Source organism: Callorhinchus milii, unplaced genomic scaffold (genome assembly GCF_018977255.1).
Source record: "Callorhinchus milii isolate IMCB2004 unplaced genomic scaffold, IMCB_Cmil_1.0 Scaffold2, whole genome shotgun sequence".
NCBI lineage: Eukaryota > Metazoa > Chordata > Chondrichthyes > Chimaeriformes > Callorhinchidae > Callorhinchus > Callorhinchus milii.
Genome location: NW_024704743.1, coordinates 6,096,485 through 6,115,935, shown reverse-complemented (window position 1 = coordinate 6,115,935; position 19,451 = coordinate 6,096,485). Strand labels below are relative to the sequence as shown.

The 19,451-nt window shown below is 45.1% G+C and overlaps 1 protein-coding gene across 1 annotated transcript; it reads left to right on the top strand.

The window, feature by feature from the left end:
• Positions 1-892: 892 nt before the first annotated feature.
• On the top strand, positions 893-19,451 carry mastl (microtubule associated serine/threonine kinase-like). Its single transcript, XM_007901164.2, has 12 exons — positions 893-1,184; positions 3,542-3,679; positions 4,413-4,552; positions 4,838-4,926; positions 5,248-5,354; positions 6,247-6,418; positions 7,346-7,518; positions 10,753-12,081; positions 15,447-15,585; positions 16,546-16,659; positions 17,551-17,652; positions 18,481-19,451. The coding sequence occupies exons 1-12, from the start codon at positions 981-983 to the stop codon at positions 18,636-18,638; spliced, it is 2,865 nt and encodes a 954-aa protein (XP_007899355.2). The 5' UTR covers positions 893-980; the 3' UTR covers positions 18,639-19,451.

The window sequence follows — 19,451 nt, the reverse complement described above, 5'->3', positions numbered from 1 at the left end:
ACGGTCAATTCACTTTGCAGTGCGTTCTGCGAAGCGCTTTGGGACGTCCTCCCGACGTGAAAAGCGCTGTATCAAATGCAAGGATTATTATTATAGGATTATTTGAACAGCGGTGATGGATTGAGTGACCAGTTTATTAGGACAGACAGACACACAGACAGACAAATAACCGATGGTCTTCGGTTGTGTGTCCCGATGTGAAACTTTGGACCGTGTTTTGGTCGTGAAAGTGACCAGTGTTCGGGTTCAGACGAGACGGGTTCAGACCTCCCACAATTGACCTTTTAGCGTTCAGGATGAGTTCAAGTGATGGTGAGAGAACAATTTAATCCAATAAATCTACGAATAAGAGCGGGGAAAAAAAAACACACACAATGCAATGCACTGATGTAAAAGCTGTTGGTTTACGAATAAAAACAAAGCCTCCCTTTCGCTGCTCATCTCAGGCGGCGCCGCGGACACCGCCGTCCACACAATCCACACGGATTTAATCTCGGGAGAGGGAGAGAAAAGAAAAGAAAAAAAAAGTTGCCGCCGCCAACAAAGTAAGAAAAAAACAAAGCCCTCATTTTTTTTTGAAACCGCGAAATAAATACAAACAAACAAACAATTCGATGTCTTATTTGAACCGTCAGGCGCCGCGGGGCAGAGGCACAGGCGCGGAAGGGGAAGGAAGGACCCGGGAGGGCGCGGGAGGGAAGGAAGGACCCGGGAGGGCGGGAAGGAGGGACCCGGGAGAGAGGGCGGGACAGACCAGGGCGGAATTTTCAAAACAAGTTTTTGAACCGTGTGGTCCTGGGGCCCTGAGAGCGGCGGCGGTGGGGACTGTCTCTCCAGCTCCAGCCCCGGTACCGCCCGCACTGGGGGGTCCGGTCGCTGGTCGGGCGGCGGCGGTGGGGGTCGGGGTGTGGGGTCGGAAGGGGATTGTCTCTGCGCTCCACTCGCACGTCGGGGGATGTTCGCTCAGTTCGGACGGGAACATGGAAGGAGGAGGAGCCGCGGTTCCCGGTGAGCGCGACATTCCCGCCGACCCCCCGCACGGGGCCGGGACCTCCATCACAGTGCCCAAACCGCCCGGGATCGAGGACTTCGTCGTCGTGAAGCCCATCAGCCGCGGGGCGTTCGGTAAAGTGTACCTGGCCCGAAAGAAAGGCGGCGAAGAGAAGAAACTGTACGCCGTGAAGGCGAGTATTAATAATGATAATATAATTATTATTAATAATAATAATCCTGGCATTTGATATAGCGCTTAATCACATTGTCGCGACGTCTCAAAGCGCTTCACAGGATACCGTAAGGTGTGTTTTACTGTATTTGATTGGATTCCGAAGGGCCATTCATCCCCAACTATGACCACAATTGGATTAGCTTTGCTTTTTTTTAAAAAAAAATACAAATAACATTGTGCGTAGTTTCTTACGGTTCCAATGATTTTTAACAGTGCAACGTTCTTATGTTTGGTGTCGACAAGGCAGAGACTCTCCCGCTTCTCTCCGGAGTCGGCGGCAGCTTCGCACCTCGGGCGTTTGTTGACAATGTCAACCTGCACAGATACACATCCACTTCACAGAGCTGGAGCGGAAACTCTGTGTCTTGTTTGACCCACATCTGCGCTCTTAACAGCTTTCCCTCATCTCTGAAGATAGGAACATAGGCACAGGAGTAGGCCATTCAGCCACTCGAGCCGGTTCCATCATTCTGTAGGATCATGGATGATCTGTACCTCAACTCCAACTCCGCCCTTGCCCCATCTCCCTTGATACCCTTACCTAACAAATATCTACCCACCTCAGTTGTGAAATTGTCCTCATCTACCATTGCCTCTCCCCTCGGGCTGCTGAGACCCTCATCCACACTTTTATCTACGCCAAAGATCTGCTCACTGGATTTCCCAGCTGTTGCCTACACAGGCTGCAGTCTATTTAGTGTTCTTCTGCACCAGGCTCCACGGGCCTGACACCCCATCCTTATTTGGCTCCTCATCCCCTGGCTGATCAAGTTAAAGAGCCTTGTTCTCGCAATTAAATCCCTCCACTGTCTTGCCCCGCCCTACCTCTGCAACCTCCTTCAGCCATTCAAACCTGGCCACTCCCTTTGTTTGACGAACTTAGTCCAGTTTAATGTCCCAACATCACCAGGCAAACTTTGTGCCATTCTGTCCCCGCTCTCTGGAACTCTATCACGGAGGTCCTCCAGCTCTCTCCACTCGTTCAAGACCTGCCTCAAAACATGAGTCTTGACGGTATTTTTAGTCATCTTTCCCCGACAAAGCTCCCAGCCCCAGCTGGGGTTTCCAGCTGGTATTGTCAAACATTTTGATAACTGCAAAGGTGAAAGGTGTTATATCAGTGTATGTTATATAACTGTAAGAAAAATCTGGGCAAGATTTTTGGAAGGTCGGAGAAAGTAAACATCTGTACGATCACAATCGGCAAACAGTATGCCTGATTTTTGTGATTTTTGAATCTTGTTAGACTCCAGGAGTATCCCAACACTCACTCTGGGGTTCCTAAGCCTTGGCTCTTGCCAACCTGTGCCTGATACTTTTCGGAATTGGGTAAGTAGGATCCATCCCTCCAGGGAGAGAGTGTGCATCTATCTCTGGGATTTCCACGTGTAGGTGGGATGCACGGAAATCTCAGTTTAGTTTGGATAGTCTTAAGCACGATAATGGATTTTCACATGTGTCAGACATCCGGTTGACCACCCACCCAAAAAAAAATTGTCTGCCATATTCACCTACAAAATACACAATCGGTGCAGTATTTTCAGTAGAAATCCTGTGAAGCACTTTGAGACACCTACCAAAAATAATTTTAAACAAGTTTCCCCCAAACAGGCATTTAAGCATTTTTCATAAGGTGGGACAGGATTTGTGTGCCATTATTAACCATTTTCTGAGGGTATCAATGTCATATAGTTAACAAGAAAGCTGATCAAATATTGGGGATCATTTGAGTTTCAATCAGAACAGGGTGTTGCTGAAAGCTGAATCAAGTGTAGGCTGCAATCTGTGGGATTCCCGGCAATCGAGGTGAGCCATTACCTTGTTCTGAAAACTCACGCACGCATGATGGGAATTGGGCAGAGAACTTGCATTTTTATAGTGCCCTTCACGCCGGGCAGCATCTTGGAGCACATAATAGTGCCAAAACCTGACGCCAAGCTGGGGCAGGGAGTAGGTGACCGAACAGAGCCCAATTCAGCAGTGGCTGCCACCTCGAGGACTGTGGAGAAACCTGGATATGTGTTTCATAGTTGGTTGTCAGCCTGGCTCACTTGGTAACACTCTCTGAGCCAAATGTTATGGGTTCAAGCCCCAAGTCAGGCTCAATCTCCCACTGGGTTGTGCCTAGGCTCCTGCGTGCTGGGAGAAGAGTTATGTTTGTGCTGGGCTCTCGTCAGGTCCTCTTTGGCTGAAAGCTGACAAGGTGGTTGGCAAAGAATACATCTGATGGTGATCTGGTGATTTTTTTTGTACATAATTTCTTTTTGTTAATGAAGATTTTTTAAAATAACTCCTTTTCCTCTCTATCCATAGGTTGTCAAGAAAGCTGATCTGATCCATAAAAACATGGTGCATCAGCTGCAGGCAGAGAGAGCTGCTCTGGCCCTTAGTAAAAGCCCTTTCATTGTGCACTTGTACTATTCTCTACAGTCTGCCAACAATGTTTACCTTGTAAGTATCCTAACTAAGGCAGAGTCCGTCAATTATTTTAAAAGGGAATTAAATAGGTGACTGAAGAGGAGGAATAGTGAAGGGTACGGGAAGCCAGCTTCGAAAGTCTGCTTTCCTCCATCTCTGCAACAGTGGCTAAGCAACGGAGGAAGGGGAGGGGACTAGGTGCGGGTGTAGATGCCGGTCTTAAAGTGGGATTTAAAGATAGATAAAGAAGAGGGAATGAGGCAGTGATATAAAGACAAGAGTCGCTAGGAACATGCAGCAGGTCAGGCAGCGTCAATAGAGAGAGGAAAACGTTTCAGGTAAATTACCTATCGTCAAAAATGAGGCAGTGATGGTGACACCCAATGTACCCAGCCCTGTGAGGTGTGTCGTATGTTATCCAGGAGCTCCTCAACCTCCAACAACTCCAAATCATCATAAACTCAGTAGTCTGTATTCTTTCCCACAGAAATATAACTACCTTGCACCATCTTTGAATCCAGGTCATTGGTAGACGCAAGAAACATAAGGGGTCTCAGTACCAATCCCTAAGCAGCCCATTAATAAACCTTCTCCAATTCATTGTGGCTCCTTGAACAACTAATCCTTTGCTTCGTTCCCTTTAGCCAGCCACTAATCCATATTGTCGGTGTTGCAGCGTGATAGTCTTTGTCTCAGACTTTATGATATTCTGTTGCCTAATAAAATTACAATACAAGATCAAAATCTAAATGTCTTATTTCCTCAGCTGATGGAGTACCTTATTGGTGGGGATATGAAGTCTCTGCTCCATATTTATGGATATTTTGACGAAGACATGGCCATTATATACATCGCTGAGGTTGCTATGGCTCTGGATTATCTGCATAGACATGGTATTATTCACAGGTAAAGATTGAATTAAGACTTTTAAAAAAAAAAATTCAGTACATAAAACAATGTTTCATAAAACCTTCAATTCTTAGCAATCTAACCTTGGTTATTGAGATGAAACTGCCATATTTGACCATTTTCTTACTGTTATTGGCATCAATACGATTTTGACTTCGGCTTGCCCTATCCTAAACCTGGGCTCTCTGTGGGTCAGCCACAAACCTTAGGAATAAAGAGGGAGAATCTATGAGTTTTGTGTTTTATTTTGCCACGTAACCTGACGATGTTGATGTCTTTCAGAGACCTGAAGCCAGACAACATGTTAATTTCTAACAAAGGCCACATCAAGTTAACTGACTTCGGACTCTCCAAGGTTACCCTGAACAGAGGTAATAAAGAAATATCCTATTGCAAATTAGACATATTTCAAATAAAGTTGCACGTATTACTCATTAATAATACTTGCATTTGACATGGAGCCTTTCAGGCTGGGCCGATGTCTCAAAACACGTCACAGCATTTACTGTAAAGTATTGTGACTTTGTATTTTGTAGGCGACAATGTAGTAATTGAGACTTTATTGCAATGCTGAACCTGCGAGTTTAAAACATGCTTTTTATTAAGAAATGTGCTGTATTTAGTTCAAATGACCATAATTCTGCTCAATTTAGTGAATTAATATCTACAATTCTGATGTTTTTGTTTCTAAGAGATAAACATGATGGATATCCTCAATACGCCATCCATGGTTAACCCAAACTTTGACTACTATCGTACTCCAGGCCAGATTTTGTCTTTAATCAGTTCCCTGGGGTTTGTAAGTATTGATTCTGTTATAATTTAACACAATGTATGTTGGTTGTATTACAGTAGGAAGCATAAAGTGATGTTGACAACGACCTAATGACTTGGAATTTGGCCATTTTAGCGCAAAAAGCAGACAGGTTTCAGGAAGCGAGTGGGCCAGCCATGGGCAAACACCAAACACAAATTACATTTTTCTCCTCCCCCCAAAAAAAACTACTTGTAATCTTACTAGTTCCTGTTATTTATTTGGGGAATTCAAATAACTTCTTTGTGTGTGTATGTATGTGTATATATATATATACATACACACACACACACCAAGTCCTGTGTGGAGTCCTGTAGCTCAGTGGTTAGAGCACTCGCTTTGCAAGCGAGACACCTGGGTTCAATTCCAGGCACAGGGCGAAACCTTGGGCAAGTTTCCTTACTCCACACAGATCCTGATAATAATCCCTCCAAAAAACAATAATAAATTGGTCATTTTCAATCTACGACTGTTTGTGGGACATTGCTGTGCGCAATTGGCTGCCGTGTTCGCCTACAAATATACAGTCAATTCACTTTACAGTATATTCTGTGAAGCGCTTTGGGACATCCTCCCGACGTGAAAAGCGCTATATCAAATGCAAGGATTATTATTATTATATATACGTGTATGTGTGTGTATACGTGTATATATATATGTGTGTATATACATGTATATATATGTATATGTATATATATGTGTGTATACATATATATGAAACCATAACTTTGGTTTTAGTGGAGCCGTGGAATTCAATGAGGTCTCCACAGACATTGGGTTACCATGGTCAAGTCACCTATTCGTGGCAATTATTTCTCAGTCATCTAACCATTCGATTTTTGCCTGCTTCTAATAGTGTGCACATCTTCCTGTTTAGAACACACCAGCGGGAGGGAAGAATAAAGTTGCATCGCCATCGATAAGCCCTATGGTGTGTGACACTAGCCATCTCTCTCTTGGATCGTACTGTTCTTTGCCACAGAGTGTCAAAGGGTATAAGGAAGGATTGAAGGCAAAGGGCTTGAAAAGCAGTTATTGCTTGCTATCTGGTATGTGTAACAAAAGTGAAACAAAAGCAAAAAATTCATAAGTGACTAACAATCCCATAGCTCTGTAGAATTCAAGTGAGATGTTAAATTGAGGTCCTTTATCCCATGTTGGATGGGCTTTGAACATCCCATGGCGCTATGTTGAAGACAACAACAACAAATTACATTTATATTGCGCCTTTTACATCGGAAGGAAGTCCCAAGATGCTGGACAGATAAGGGTTTCCATCCAAGTTGAGGGTTGGAATCAAGAGGAGTGGAGGGGATGGGAGGATGGCCGAAAGCACAACCAAACAGGACGGTCTTGAGACGTGCCTTCAAGGAGGCTAGGGAGGGGACAAAGTGGAGGGATTCTGGGATGGAGTTCCAGAGGGAGTGGAGAGTTTGTTTGGTATCCTGACCAAATAACCAAGTATCACTTATTGTTCATGAGATGTTGCTGGCATAGATTGGCTGCTGTGTTTGCCTTCAAAGCACTCATTAAGCATCAAAGTAACTCATTACGCAAAGGTCTAACTGCAATCTAAGTTATGATTTATACAAGCTAAACCTCACCTCTTTGATTTTATAATATCAGCCCCTATTTATAAAACTTGGGATCCCAAAGTTTTCTTCACAGCTTTGTCCACTTGCCTTCCTATATTTAAATATCTCTGCATGTTAACCCATTGATCTCTCTGCACTTCAATTTCTTGTAAAATTTTACCATTTAACATATGTCTTATTTAACATTGCAGTTACATAGTGCCCTGTGTCCTCTTGAAGTTGCTTACACTACATCAATATTAGCAGTGACTTTAATTTTCTAGTTTCAAAGATTCACTATAGATAATTTGTTCTTCCTCCAGAATCTCACTCCTCTCACTTTATCAAATGAAAGTACTATTTAGCAATTGTGATTATGAATTTTGTGTTTGCCTTTTGTAGGTGTTGACAGCTCTTCTTGTAACCAGTGTATGCCAGTCAAATATCTGACTCCGGAATTCATTCAGCCAAATAAAATGCTTGGGATGTCAAGTGGCAGCAGTCAATCACGTATATTTCCCTCCAGCACAGAGGCAGGATGTTTGAACAGTCCACAGTGGGAAAACGACCTACAGGTTAGTGTTTGCCAAGTCTCGGGTACGTTCCTAGCCACTGTATTTTGATCATTTATGGAGTCCTGTAGCGAAGCGGTTAGTGCGCTCTCCTCGCAAGCGAGAGGACACAGGTTGATTCCATATGCCTCCGTTTACCTGACAGTAAGCAGGAGCCTGGTTGTTAGTCGGATCACTTTCTGGGAGTAATAATCCCTCCAAATCGCCCCCGAACCACCCACCACCAACAAAAAAGATTTGACCACTCTATCTATGGCTGTTTGTGGGACACTGCGCAGTTGGCTGCTGCGTTTTGCCCACAAAATACAGTCATTTCACTGGAATATATTCCTAGGGAAAGCTCTTTGAGACATCTCAACAATATAAGACGCTATATCAAATGCAAGGGTATGTTACTACATTCATTAAGAATTCAAAAAAAAATGTTGCTTATAAAAGTTTTTAGTTTAGTCGATTGAACTCTCGATGCTCAGAAAACCCAACCTTTGTGACAATAATAATTTTTACACTTGATACAGCTCCTCTCACATTGGGAGGATGACCCAAAGCATTTCACAGGGTAAAGGGTAGTGATTGTGTAGTTTGTAGATGAAATCCTGATCGCCTCCTCCCTTCCCCCTCCCGCAAGTTCATCAACCCCAGTGACCAGCTAATGTGCTGATGTAGTGTAAAAAAAAGTCCAACTTGTGAATATTTTACGCCTCCTAAATCCATGATCTTGTTTTACTTGCTTTGCAATTTGTGGCTCTACCTGACCTACTCCCAACTTTTCATGCAACTCCTATCATCTCGCCTCAGCTTCCAAGCCGACCTACTCCCTGCCAGTCTACCACCGCAACTGTTCCTGACCTCGGGAGTTAATGGGATTTTCACGTAAAAATATACTTTTATTTGCCAAGAGTGAAACACGCTTTGCTGCTGCATTACACTCTTGGTAAAGCATTTTCATTGCTGCCTAGCACTCATTTTGGAAAGCCTTTGGGAAATCCGTGCCTGTGTTTACTCAAACCCTACCGTCCATATTTTCGGACGATTCTTGGAAAAGGGGAGGTGTTTCTGATTTGATTCATAGAATGTTACGGCACAGAAGGAAGCCATTCGTCCCATCGAGTCTGTGCCGGCTCTTTGACAGAGCAAGTCACTTTCACTAACCCCAATCACCAGCTTTCTCCCCATAATCCTGCAAACCCGTCTTCCCCAGATACCTATCCAGTTCTCTCTTAAAAGCTGTTATTGAATTGGACTTCACTACCCTTTCAGGCAGATCATTCCAAATTCGAACAACTCGCTGAGTGAAGNAAAAAGAAGTCCTAACTTCTCCAGTCTGTCCTCATAGCTAAGGTTCCCCATTCCTGGTATCATTCTCGTGAATCTCCTCTGCACCATTTCCAGTGCCTTAATGTCCTTCCTGAAGTAAGGTGCCCAGAACTGTACTCCAGCTGAGGCCTAACCAGTGTTTTGTATAGATTAAGCATAACCTCCCTGCTCTTATACTCTATGCCCCTACTAATGAAGCTCAGTACACCAAATGCCTTTTTTACTGCCTTATCTACCTGCCCCGCTACCTTTAATGATTCGCTTACTTGAACACCCAGATCTCTCTGTACGTTCACCCCCCTTAAGATTGAGCTATCAAGTCTATATTGCCTCCTATCATTATTGCTACCTAAGTGTATCACCTCACACTTATCCACATTGAAATCCATCTGCCACATGTCAGCCCATTCCGCCATTCTGTGTATGTCTGCTTGCAGTTGGTTACAGTCCTCCTCACTATTTACTACCCAACCTAACTTTGTATCATCTGCAAACTTGGAAATAGTGCTCTCTGTGCCCAAGTCCAGATCATTAATATATATTAGAAAGAGCAGTGGTCCCAATACCGATCCCTGGGGGACACCGCTGCACACCTCCTTCCATTTCGAGAAACACCCATTATCCACCACCCTCTCCCTGCTGTCACTCAGCCATTTCTTAATCCAAACTGCCCTTAATCCCCTTAATACCGTGGGCCACTAATTTTTTTATTAATCTCTTATGCAGTATTGTGTCAAAAGCCTTTTTGAAATCCATGTAAATAACGTCTACCGCATTTCCCTCATCAACCCTCGCAGTCACCTCTTCAAAAAATTCTGTTAGATTTGTTAGGCAAGATTTGCCTTTAACAAATCCATGTTGGCTGTCTCTAATTACCCCACGTTCCTCTAAATAGAGATTTACTCTGTCCGGGATCAGCCGGGTGTCTGGCACATGCGGAAACTCCTTCAGCATGCTTAAGAGTATCCAAACCAAACCGGGAATTCCATCTACATGTGCCACCTACACATTACATTTTCCCTGTTCTGGAATGCGCTCTCTCTCCCTGGATGGACGTACCCGGCTGACTTCATTCCAGAGGGCATTATTTGGGAGTGCACGTTTGGGTTCCCCAGAGTGTTCTTTCCGTGTTCCTTGTTTAACCAGCAAAAACCATATAGGTTGCAATGCATAGTCTGGCAAGTTTTTAGCTGTTTTACATCTCATCCAAAGGACACTTCCCAACAATGAAACCCCTACTCACCAACCCACCCCTACATTGGAGTGTACTCTTAGACCATTCTGACTCCGAGGAGGAAAAGCAGAATTGAGTTAGGGTAAACCATGCAGGTTTTTACAAAAAGGTAACCATTACGCAGTTGGCAGCATTTTTTCTCGTACCGCATCTTTCTCTCTCTTACCCCTATCGCCATCCCCCAGTTGTGATTCATTGAGCAGTAAAAGCTGATGAACCCAGAGTCCATGGGAGAAGAGGGAGGATATCTATACAGGCCTGACTTGTGACAATGTAGCAAAACACTTTATTCGAATATAAGTATTATTATTATGAAGACAAACCTATTTGTGCCTTTTTTTAAAAGAAAGTTGTCACAGGCAGTGGATGTGGTCGTTAAAAGGAACTAGATCATGGTGGGCGTTTGGTCCACAAAATATACAGTAAATACACTTTACAGCATATTCTGTGAAGCGTTTTGAGATGTCTCAATGACATGATCAGGCAAGGATCATTATTAATTAAGCGGATTTGGTTTTGACCCGAATAATCTTACGTCAAAACGGAATTTGGTTCTTGGTCAGAGAAGGATCTGAGAGGAGATTAATTTCAAGATGCTCGCCTTCGCATATATAACTCCTCATGGTGCCGGGGTGCAGTGTGCACGCTTTGCCTTTGGTTTTCAGATTTTTGATTGATCTTCACAGGACCCGGAGACTGTACAGCCCCTCGCTGAGCTGGGAGCCAGGAAAGCGGTGGCAGGGAACTTGCTCCAGAAGAACGGCCTCGCCAGTTCCAAAAGAGATCTCGAGTTCGTGGTCTCGCCGATGGAGAACGAGATCAGCCCGCAGAGCGGAGCCGAGCAGCAGATCCAGGCCACCCCTTTCATCAATGCTGCGGCCAAGTGTCTGGTCAGGAAATGCCTGTATGAAAACGTGGTCCGGCCCGATCTGCAGAAGCCTCGGCCTTCAGCCGAGGTGAACCAACAAGAGGCGCCCGGCCTTTGTGGCCTTAACCGCTCGCCTCCCTGGCTGGCCGAGATATTGGAAAACTCCGCCAACGTCAGCTTGTGCGTCTCCGCTCGGGAAGACCCCGGCCAATTGGCCGGTTTAGATGTGCCGGGGCGCGAGGTGAAATCGTCGCTCGACGACTTGCGGAAAAGCCCAGGGCCAAGAAATGAAGCCAAGAGGGGTTTCGATCAGGTGGACCAGAGCCCGTTCTCCTTCACCTCGCGGAGCAAGAAGAAGAACGCGGAGTATAGTCGCGGCTGCCACATCCCCGACTTGCAACCCAGTCCCATTCCCAGCAACAGCACTGGCCTGACCAGGGAGATCCAGACACTCATGTTAGGTTCGCTGACAAGGAACTGTGAGAGTCCCGGGAAAAGGGGTGGTCGTGTCGAGAGTAGCGACCACCCGGCCGGAAAGACGACAACTGACCTGTTGAAAGTCCCGTCCCTGGCCAAGAATCTGCTGAGTGAGCTGGACGAGCACTGCGACAAAGAGGAGGGTAAAGACGCCATGAATTGCAGCTTCCTGACTGATGAGAACGACCGTAGTCTGAAGCGGAGCCTGAGCATGTACTCAGACTCCTCAGCTCAAGACGCCTCCTTCACAGAAACCCAATTGGAGAAGCCGTCGTTGCGGCCAGACAAAAGCCCCAAAGACGGTTTGTTTGAGGCGGGTGCGGCTAAAGACGAGCTCTCCCCCTACCTCCCGTGCCACGCGTTGCCTTTTGCTGGTTATTCGACTGCAAAGCAAACCCACCTCACGGACAGCGATCAGTGCGTGAAACACTCGGGGGAAATGTGCCCCAGCGCCAAAGCTTCCTTCCGCCCCAGCGCCCTGACTGCGGGCCAAAAGAAGTCCGCGGTGGTATTCCGGAGCTACTGCAGCCCCATATACAATTCGAATCTGTCCGTTCCCACCGGGATGAGCTTGGACTCTGTAGACATGTCGGTCTGCACCGGAACTACTACTCCTGCGCAGGTCAACGCTGCGTCTCGTGTACTGCTCAGAGCGGCTGGAACGTATCAGGTGAGTTACCTGAGGAACCGCTGAAGTGCAAACAGTGTGTAAGACCTCGTAGAATCTTAGAGCACAGCAGGAGGCCATTTGGCCTATTGTGCCTGTGACGGCTCTGAAAGAGCTACCAACTATTCCCACTCCCGCGCTCTTACAACAACAACTTCCATTTATGTAGCGCCCATTGTAGTCACCCTCGAAAAGGAAGGTCTTTAGGTACTATCTGAAGATGGGGGAAGGAACGAGAACAACGGAGAGATAGAGGAAGAATGTTCCAGAACTTGTAAGGATTTGAGTGTGAGGATCTTGAAATCGATCTGTTCAGCGATAGGGAGCCAGACTAGAACTGGTGTGATGGGGGTACGGAGTTTTGTGAGGGTGTGTATGCGGGCGGCGGAGTTTTGGATCAGCTGGATCCTGTGTATGGTGGAGCTGAGGAGACCGGCAGAGAGGGCATTTGAGAAGTCGAGTCGGGAGGCGATGAATGCGTGGACGAGTGTTTTGGTTCCGTCTCGGGCAAGGTACGGTTGGAGGTGCGGGCAGTGTGGCGGAGGTGGAGGAAGGAGTTCCTGGTCAGGCACTGGATGTGGGGAAAGAAGGGCAGCTGTCGGTCGAACCTGATGCCGAGGTTATGCACAGGTTTGGTGAGTCCAAGGATAGGCCGGCGAGGTTGAGGAGGTCAGAGCTGGAAGATAGAAGACGTTGGCGGGAGCCAAGGAGTTAGGCTCCTAATTAAATACCTATCCAATTCCCTTTTGAAAGCTACTCTCGAATCTGCTTCTACCACCCTCATAACGGACGGGTTCTGTTGGGGGTAAAACTAATGAAGCGTCTAAAACAGCCCCTTGTACAAAAGGATATTTACAGTATATTCTGTGAAGCGATTTGTGGCGTTTCAAAGACGTGATAAAGCGATATATAAAACGCAAGGACTATTATTACAAATCACAGGAAAATCCTGCGAGGTGCTTCGAGACATATGGACGACTTGATAAGGTGCCATATCCAACCAATGTAAGGATCTTTATGACACATACGCCTCGCAACACGTAAAAAGATGAATCGATTATATAAAAACACATTGTCCTTTCAAGGAGCAATCGTCCATTGGTCCATCTGGTCCACCCAACTAATAACTCCAAGGTGCAGATAATCTCAATACCTCTGTTCCTCAATACCTCTGTGCCCTTGCACTGATATTAATCTTGAGATACAGATGGGTGTCCTCTGTTAAGTATAGGTACAAGACTTTTTTTTCTTAACAAACACGGGTGAAGAGCCTGGGCCCATAGTGCAGCCACCACTCAAGTAGGTGAGGGGATAAGATAAATTAAGCGGCAGCGGGCAGTGATTTTAAAAGCATGTACTCTATATTGTTGAAGGAAACTGCAACCTGCCACTTTCCAGCGTTGCCATGAATTGTATTGTCGCTTCTCGTTGTGGGTAAGAACTATAATGCACATGTCCATGAGCATTGCTGAGCTATGATCAGATACATTAGTCACGGAAAATTAATCTGAGTAAAATGTAAACTTCAGGTGAGCCTTATGCGATCTGTAATGGTCGTTCGTAAGCTGGTGATCTTATCAGCTCCTCCTCTGGTTTCCCTGTGACATATTGAGGTTGAGGGGTACAGTACACTCAAGATGTGCAGGTTCATAATATTCTTTGCATTTGATATAGCACCTACAATACTGACATTCGTGAAGTGCTTTGAGCACAAAGTTATATTAATACTATAATAATAATACTTGCATTTGATATAGCGCTTCTCACGTCGGGAGGACGTCCCAAAGCGCTTCACAGAATATACTGTAAAGTGAATTGACTGTATATTTGTGGGCGAACGCGGCAGCCAATTGTGCACAGCAATGTCCCACAAACAGTCATAGATTGAAAATGACCAATTTATTATTGTTTTTTTTGTTTGTTTTGGAGGGATTATTTAATACAATACTAATTATAATACTAAATATACTAATTTGATATATAATTTGATATAGTGCCTTTGAGACGTCTCAAAGCGCTTCACAGGTTACACTGGAAAATGAATTGACTGTATATTTTGTGGGCGAAACGTAGCAGCCAATTACACACAGCAACGTCCCACAAGCAGTCGTGGATTGAGTGACCAAATTGTTGTTATTATTTTTGATGGGATTATTTCCCTCCCCCAGGAAAGCGATCCACCAATCGACTAAATGGGGGTTCCTACTTACTGTGTATGAAGTAAGGAAACTTGCCTCAGGTTTCGCCCTGTCCAGCCTGGGAATTGAATCCGGGTCCTCTCGCTAGGAGGTGTGCGCTGAACAACAACAAAATGACATTTATAGCATGCCTTTCACGTCGGGAGGGTATCCCAAAGCGCTGAACAGTCAGGTGTCGGGGCCAGAGCAGGGGGGAGGGGTGAGGGAAGGCAGAGAGGTGGGAGGGAGACCAAAAGCACGATCGAAGAGAAGGGTCGAGACCGGCCTTGAAGAAGGCGAGGGAGGAAGTGAGGCGAAGGGACGGTGGGATGGAGTTCCAGAGTGTGGGGGCAGAGAGGCTGAAAGCCCGGCCACCGATGGTAGGTCGGGTGGGAGACATGGAGCAGGCCGGAGCCCGCTGAACGGATGGAGAGGGAAGGTTGGTAGGGAGTCAGCAGGTCAGAGAGGTAGGTAGGTAGCTCTAACCAAAACTCAACAAAGTTGAGCGCAAACTTCACAAGATTTTTATGAAATGCAGTGACTGAGGTCAAAGTCCATATGTGAGGCTTGAACTGACAACCTTCTGACTTGGAGGAAAAACAACAACAAAATTACATTTGTATAGCCCCTTTCATGTCGGGCGGATGTCCCAAGGCACTAATTGTTGCCAGCTGAGCCAGGCTGAACCTCAGTTGATCAAATTGAACCTCTGACTCTTGGTAATACTCTTAAAGAGCCTAAATAATACGGGGGCGGGCGGGAGAAATGGCAATGGTTCAGGTTCTCAAGCCAATATTTTTTTAATACAGTATTCAAACTTTGTAGTATCACGTTACAGCCACTAGAACGCTCCAGTGAGTAAAGTCGATGGGACTACAGCTCCAGCTGGTGGTAGGATAATAAAATTGCTGAAACATTCAAACATCCCATCACCCAAATGTACTCTGTTGCCAGACTCAGACCTGTGACATTTTTGCACCGTTTCAATAGATTCCGAGGACTTGGTGATGACACAGATAAAAGGAACACAAAAACATTCATGGTTTGGCTTGCTTTATGGATTTATAAAGCATTTTTTAGGCGTCAGTCGGCAGGACATCAGGATATGGGACCCACATAGTCCAGGCTGACACTCACAATACAGAGCTGAAGTTGCGCTAAAAATCTATCTTGTTGTTTCTGAATATTCAGACTCCACAGCCAGCTAATGTGCAGACTCCGTACAGGACTCCAAAAAGTGTGCGGAGAGGACAGGCTCCAACGGAGGAGGATCGAATCCTGGGAACCCCGGATTACCTGGCCCCAGAGCTGCTCCTACAAATACCACATGGTAAGAGGATACTTTGTTAGCCTGACTGCACAGACATGTTCCCTGCAATAACAGGACAGTGGGTGTACAACAACAGATGTGTACTATTGGCTGCTGCTTTGCATAGATGATTGTGGGTGGGGTGGTACCCGAAGCTGGTACATCTCCCATTGCTGGTTCAGTGAGTAGCTGACCATGCAGAGAGGAGATAGTCACGGGTTTAGAGCTCAGTTAGCCAATGTCACTCAGACGGCACTAAAGGCACCACAATTAGACTCAGTACATCCTGAGTTAAGCAGAGAAAAAACAGCCTGGCTTCCTATCACAGAAACAGATTAACTTCAAGGTCCTCACACTCACCTACAAATCCCTTCAAGCCCCGGCACCTCTCTACCTCTCCCACCTGCCCACTCCGCCACCTCCACTCGGCTGGCTCTGGTCTCCTGCTTGTCCCTTATCCCCTCCGCTCCACCTTCGTCAGTTGTGCTTTCAGCCACTGCACCCTGTAACTTTGGAAGCCTCTCCCTCAATCACTCCATCTTGTCCCTCCTTCCCCATTTTCAGATCAACCCTGTTGGCCACCTCTTCGACTGTGCTCTTGGTCACCAGCTCGGCATCAGGCTTCGCCATGAGACGCTATCCTGGGTGAAGACGCTATATAAATACAAGTTGTTGTGTATAACGCACCCATCTTGTACGTGGGGAATATACCCAGTCCATCGGTTACATTGGCGGGATATATAGCATACCAATCCCATCAGTCATTTACTTGTCAATCCCAGCCAATGTATCTGTGGTCAGTTTCTCCCCCGATTTCAGTTCTTTACCGTTGTAGTGAATATGAAGATATTGAAGATGCAGCAAAACAATTCTGAAATATTCTTGTGGATATAAAGAAAACAAGTTCCCATTGGAATCATTTGTCTCTAACGTAACTGTACACAGTCTGTGTCTATAATATGTATAACTTTTTTGTGCTAGGCCCTGCGGTGGACTGGTGGGCACTTGGTGTGTGCTTGTTTGAGTTTCTGACTGGAATTCCACCTTTCAATGACACGACGGCGCAACAGGTTTTTCAGAACATTTTAAATCGAGGTTTGTTTGTGTATATATGCATTTATTTTACGATAATAGTAATAATAATCCTTGCATTTGATATTGGGCCTTCTCTTGTCTTCGAGATGTCTCAAAGCGCTTCACAGATTATACTGTAAAGTGAATTGACTGTGTATATTGTGGGCGAAAGGAGTGAATGTCTGTTCACGTTGTTGGATATTACAAGGAGTGAAGCAAAACATCAGATTATTTTTGCAGGTGAACACTAATAAATTTGTTCCTCAGAATTGCCAAGCAGGTGATCCAGAATTTTAAATACTTGCAACAAGTGCATCTAATTGTTATCCACTCTGATCACTGCCAGGATCTTATTGTTTAAACAAGATGCGTACTACAATTTGCTGTTGTCAGTAAAATTGCTCATTTTGCTATTCTGCACTGAGCAATTAGCTAAAAAACCAGTAATCCTTGGGAGTGTTGCCATTTCCAATGTGGGCAGATTGAGGAGATAACAACTGTGTTCTTATCCTGTGCCCTGATCCCGGATTTAAACAAATTCTCCTAACCCACAAATATTTATTGAGAAATACTTGGGGAGAAATTACCCAATGTAATTTAAATCTAGATTAGATTTTGTTTAAAGTTCAGAATTCGGCAAATTCTTAAACGCAATCTTAATTTGGAGCCAGTTTTCTGTATGTTCTTTGGAGAATTACACAAAACAGATTTCCGAGATGAAACCAAATCCAACAGTATTCTAAATTATGAATGCATGTTTGTTAAAGTTACATTGTAGAGCAATTACTAAATAGCTGCGTAACCAATCAATTTCTTACTTGAATACAGCATATTAGTGTTTGCATGTTTAAATCTTTAAGTGATGAGACTTGATGCCATACTCTCAGTAATAATAATACATTTTTCCGACAGATATACCTTGGCCAGAAGATGAAGAAGAATTGTCCAAAAGCGCCCACGATGCAGTTGATATTCTGCTGACCCTCGATTGTGCCAAGAGAGCAGGGGTAAAAGGTATTGCTTTAGGGCGTTGAGATCAAAATTGAGGAGACAGCAATTAGTAGGTTGTTCTGCTGCACCGTGTGTGTCAGCTTGGCTCAGCAGCAACACTGTCTCGTCTCTTGAGTCAGAAGGTTGTGGGTTCAAGCCCCGCTTTGGAACTTGTCCCAAACTGAGGCTGCAGTGCTCTCGTGTGTTGTGTGTTGTCAGAGGGGAAACATTGGGTATAAGCTTTCGTGTTGTTCCATGCAATGTACTCAAATGTCCTTAGGATCTGAGCTTCTGTATCTTTTCCTATCAAAACTGAAACCAAACCACGACTCGCCCGCACCCTTGTCACGTGAGGGGAACGCCTCAAAGTGTTTTACAAAGACTTGAGTGGGAGCCTGAGCTTCGAGAGAAATAAAGGGGGTGGGGGGGAAAGATTGCAGAAGGTGCAGTCAAAAATATAGACGGGTTCTATATTCTGTTGTTAGACAGGTTTTGATAACGGACATGGAGGGAGGCAGAGAAATTTCGGACGAGAGTTCCGGAGCGCAGAGACAAAATGGCTGAACGCTCGCTTGTTAATGGCGGGGCAGAGCAGGCGTAGAGGGGGTGCACGAAGCAGACCAGATTTGCTTGAGCAGAAAGTGTGGGGATTAGATTTGCAAGAGATTGCAGAGTTGGGGTGAAGCAAGGCCTCAGAGGCATTTGCAGGTAAGCCTGGTAAGGATGGAGGTGATGGGGAACATGGAGCCTTGCTGGAGAGGATGTGAGCTGCAGAGTTCTGCATGATCTGAAGCTTGGCAGACAGGAGAGCAGGTTTTGAAGAGCGAGAACTTACTTTGGTTTATCTTTCAGAGCTCAGGAAGCACGCACTCTTTCACAGCATCGATTGGGACACTCTGCAGAATTGCCCGATGCCTTTCGTGCCGCAACCAGTCGACGAGACCGATACAACCTACTTTGAAGCTAGAAATAATGCACAACACTTGACTGTTTCAGGATTCAGCTTATAGATCTGCAGGTGTTGGTTGAACCTATGCGCAGTATTGGAGGTTGGAGGGGGGAAAGCATCAGCCTGTAGTCGTGCGAGACTGTGTGACAATCCTTTATACTGAGGATGGCTTGTGCCTGATGGGTAGAGCTATCTTTACTGCCTATTTTACTCTATTAAAGTTTGTCACTTAACTGAGATTAACATTTTTTTTGTTGGCCAGTGTGTAATGTAATTTACAAGGCTTTTTAAATTAAGATGTTATTAGTTGTTTGCGTTTAAGTCTCCATCTCGCTTTCTCCCTTCATTACTTCATTATTCTTTGAAATAGTCATTTCCCACTTTGTCGGACAGAATTTTTAATATGAAAGCTAATTAAGTGTCCCTCTCTAAATAATCTTCCTTTCCAAATTGAAGTGCACTTTATTTAATGGTTCCGAACTAAAGTCAGCAATATTAAGGATCCTTCCTTTTGTAAATTGTAATTATTGAGAATGTGGTTGAATCCAATTCTACTTTATATTGAAGTCCTGAAACATTATTGCTCTTCCTACCTTTTGTCCGCTTGTTTCAATATCCAGTTGATTAAGGTGAGAAGTTATGTCACAGCCCACTTTATGTACAAGGGCTCGCTCTGTCTCCAAACGTCAGCACCAGAACCAACAGATCTTTTGCTTGAGTTTGAGGTGCCTAAATTGAGCAAACACCCTGTAACAATGTAAGTGCCAACATTGTTAGAAGTTTGATCAAACGGATGTCAGCGATCCCTTGATACTGTTCAGTAGAGAAGGGAGTTTTCGTGGTGTCCTGGACAACACCTCCAGATTAATTGGTC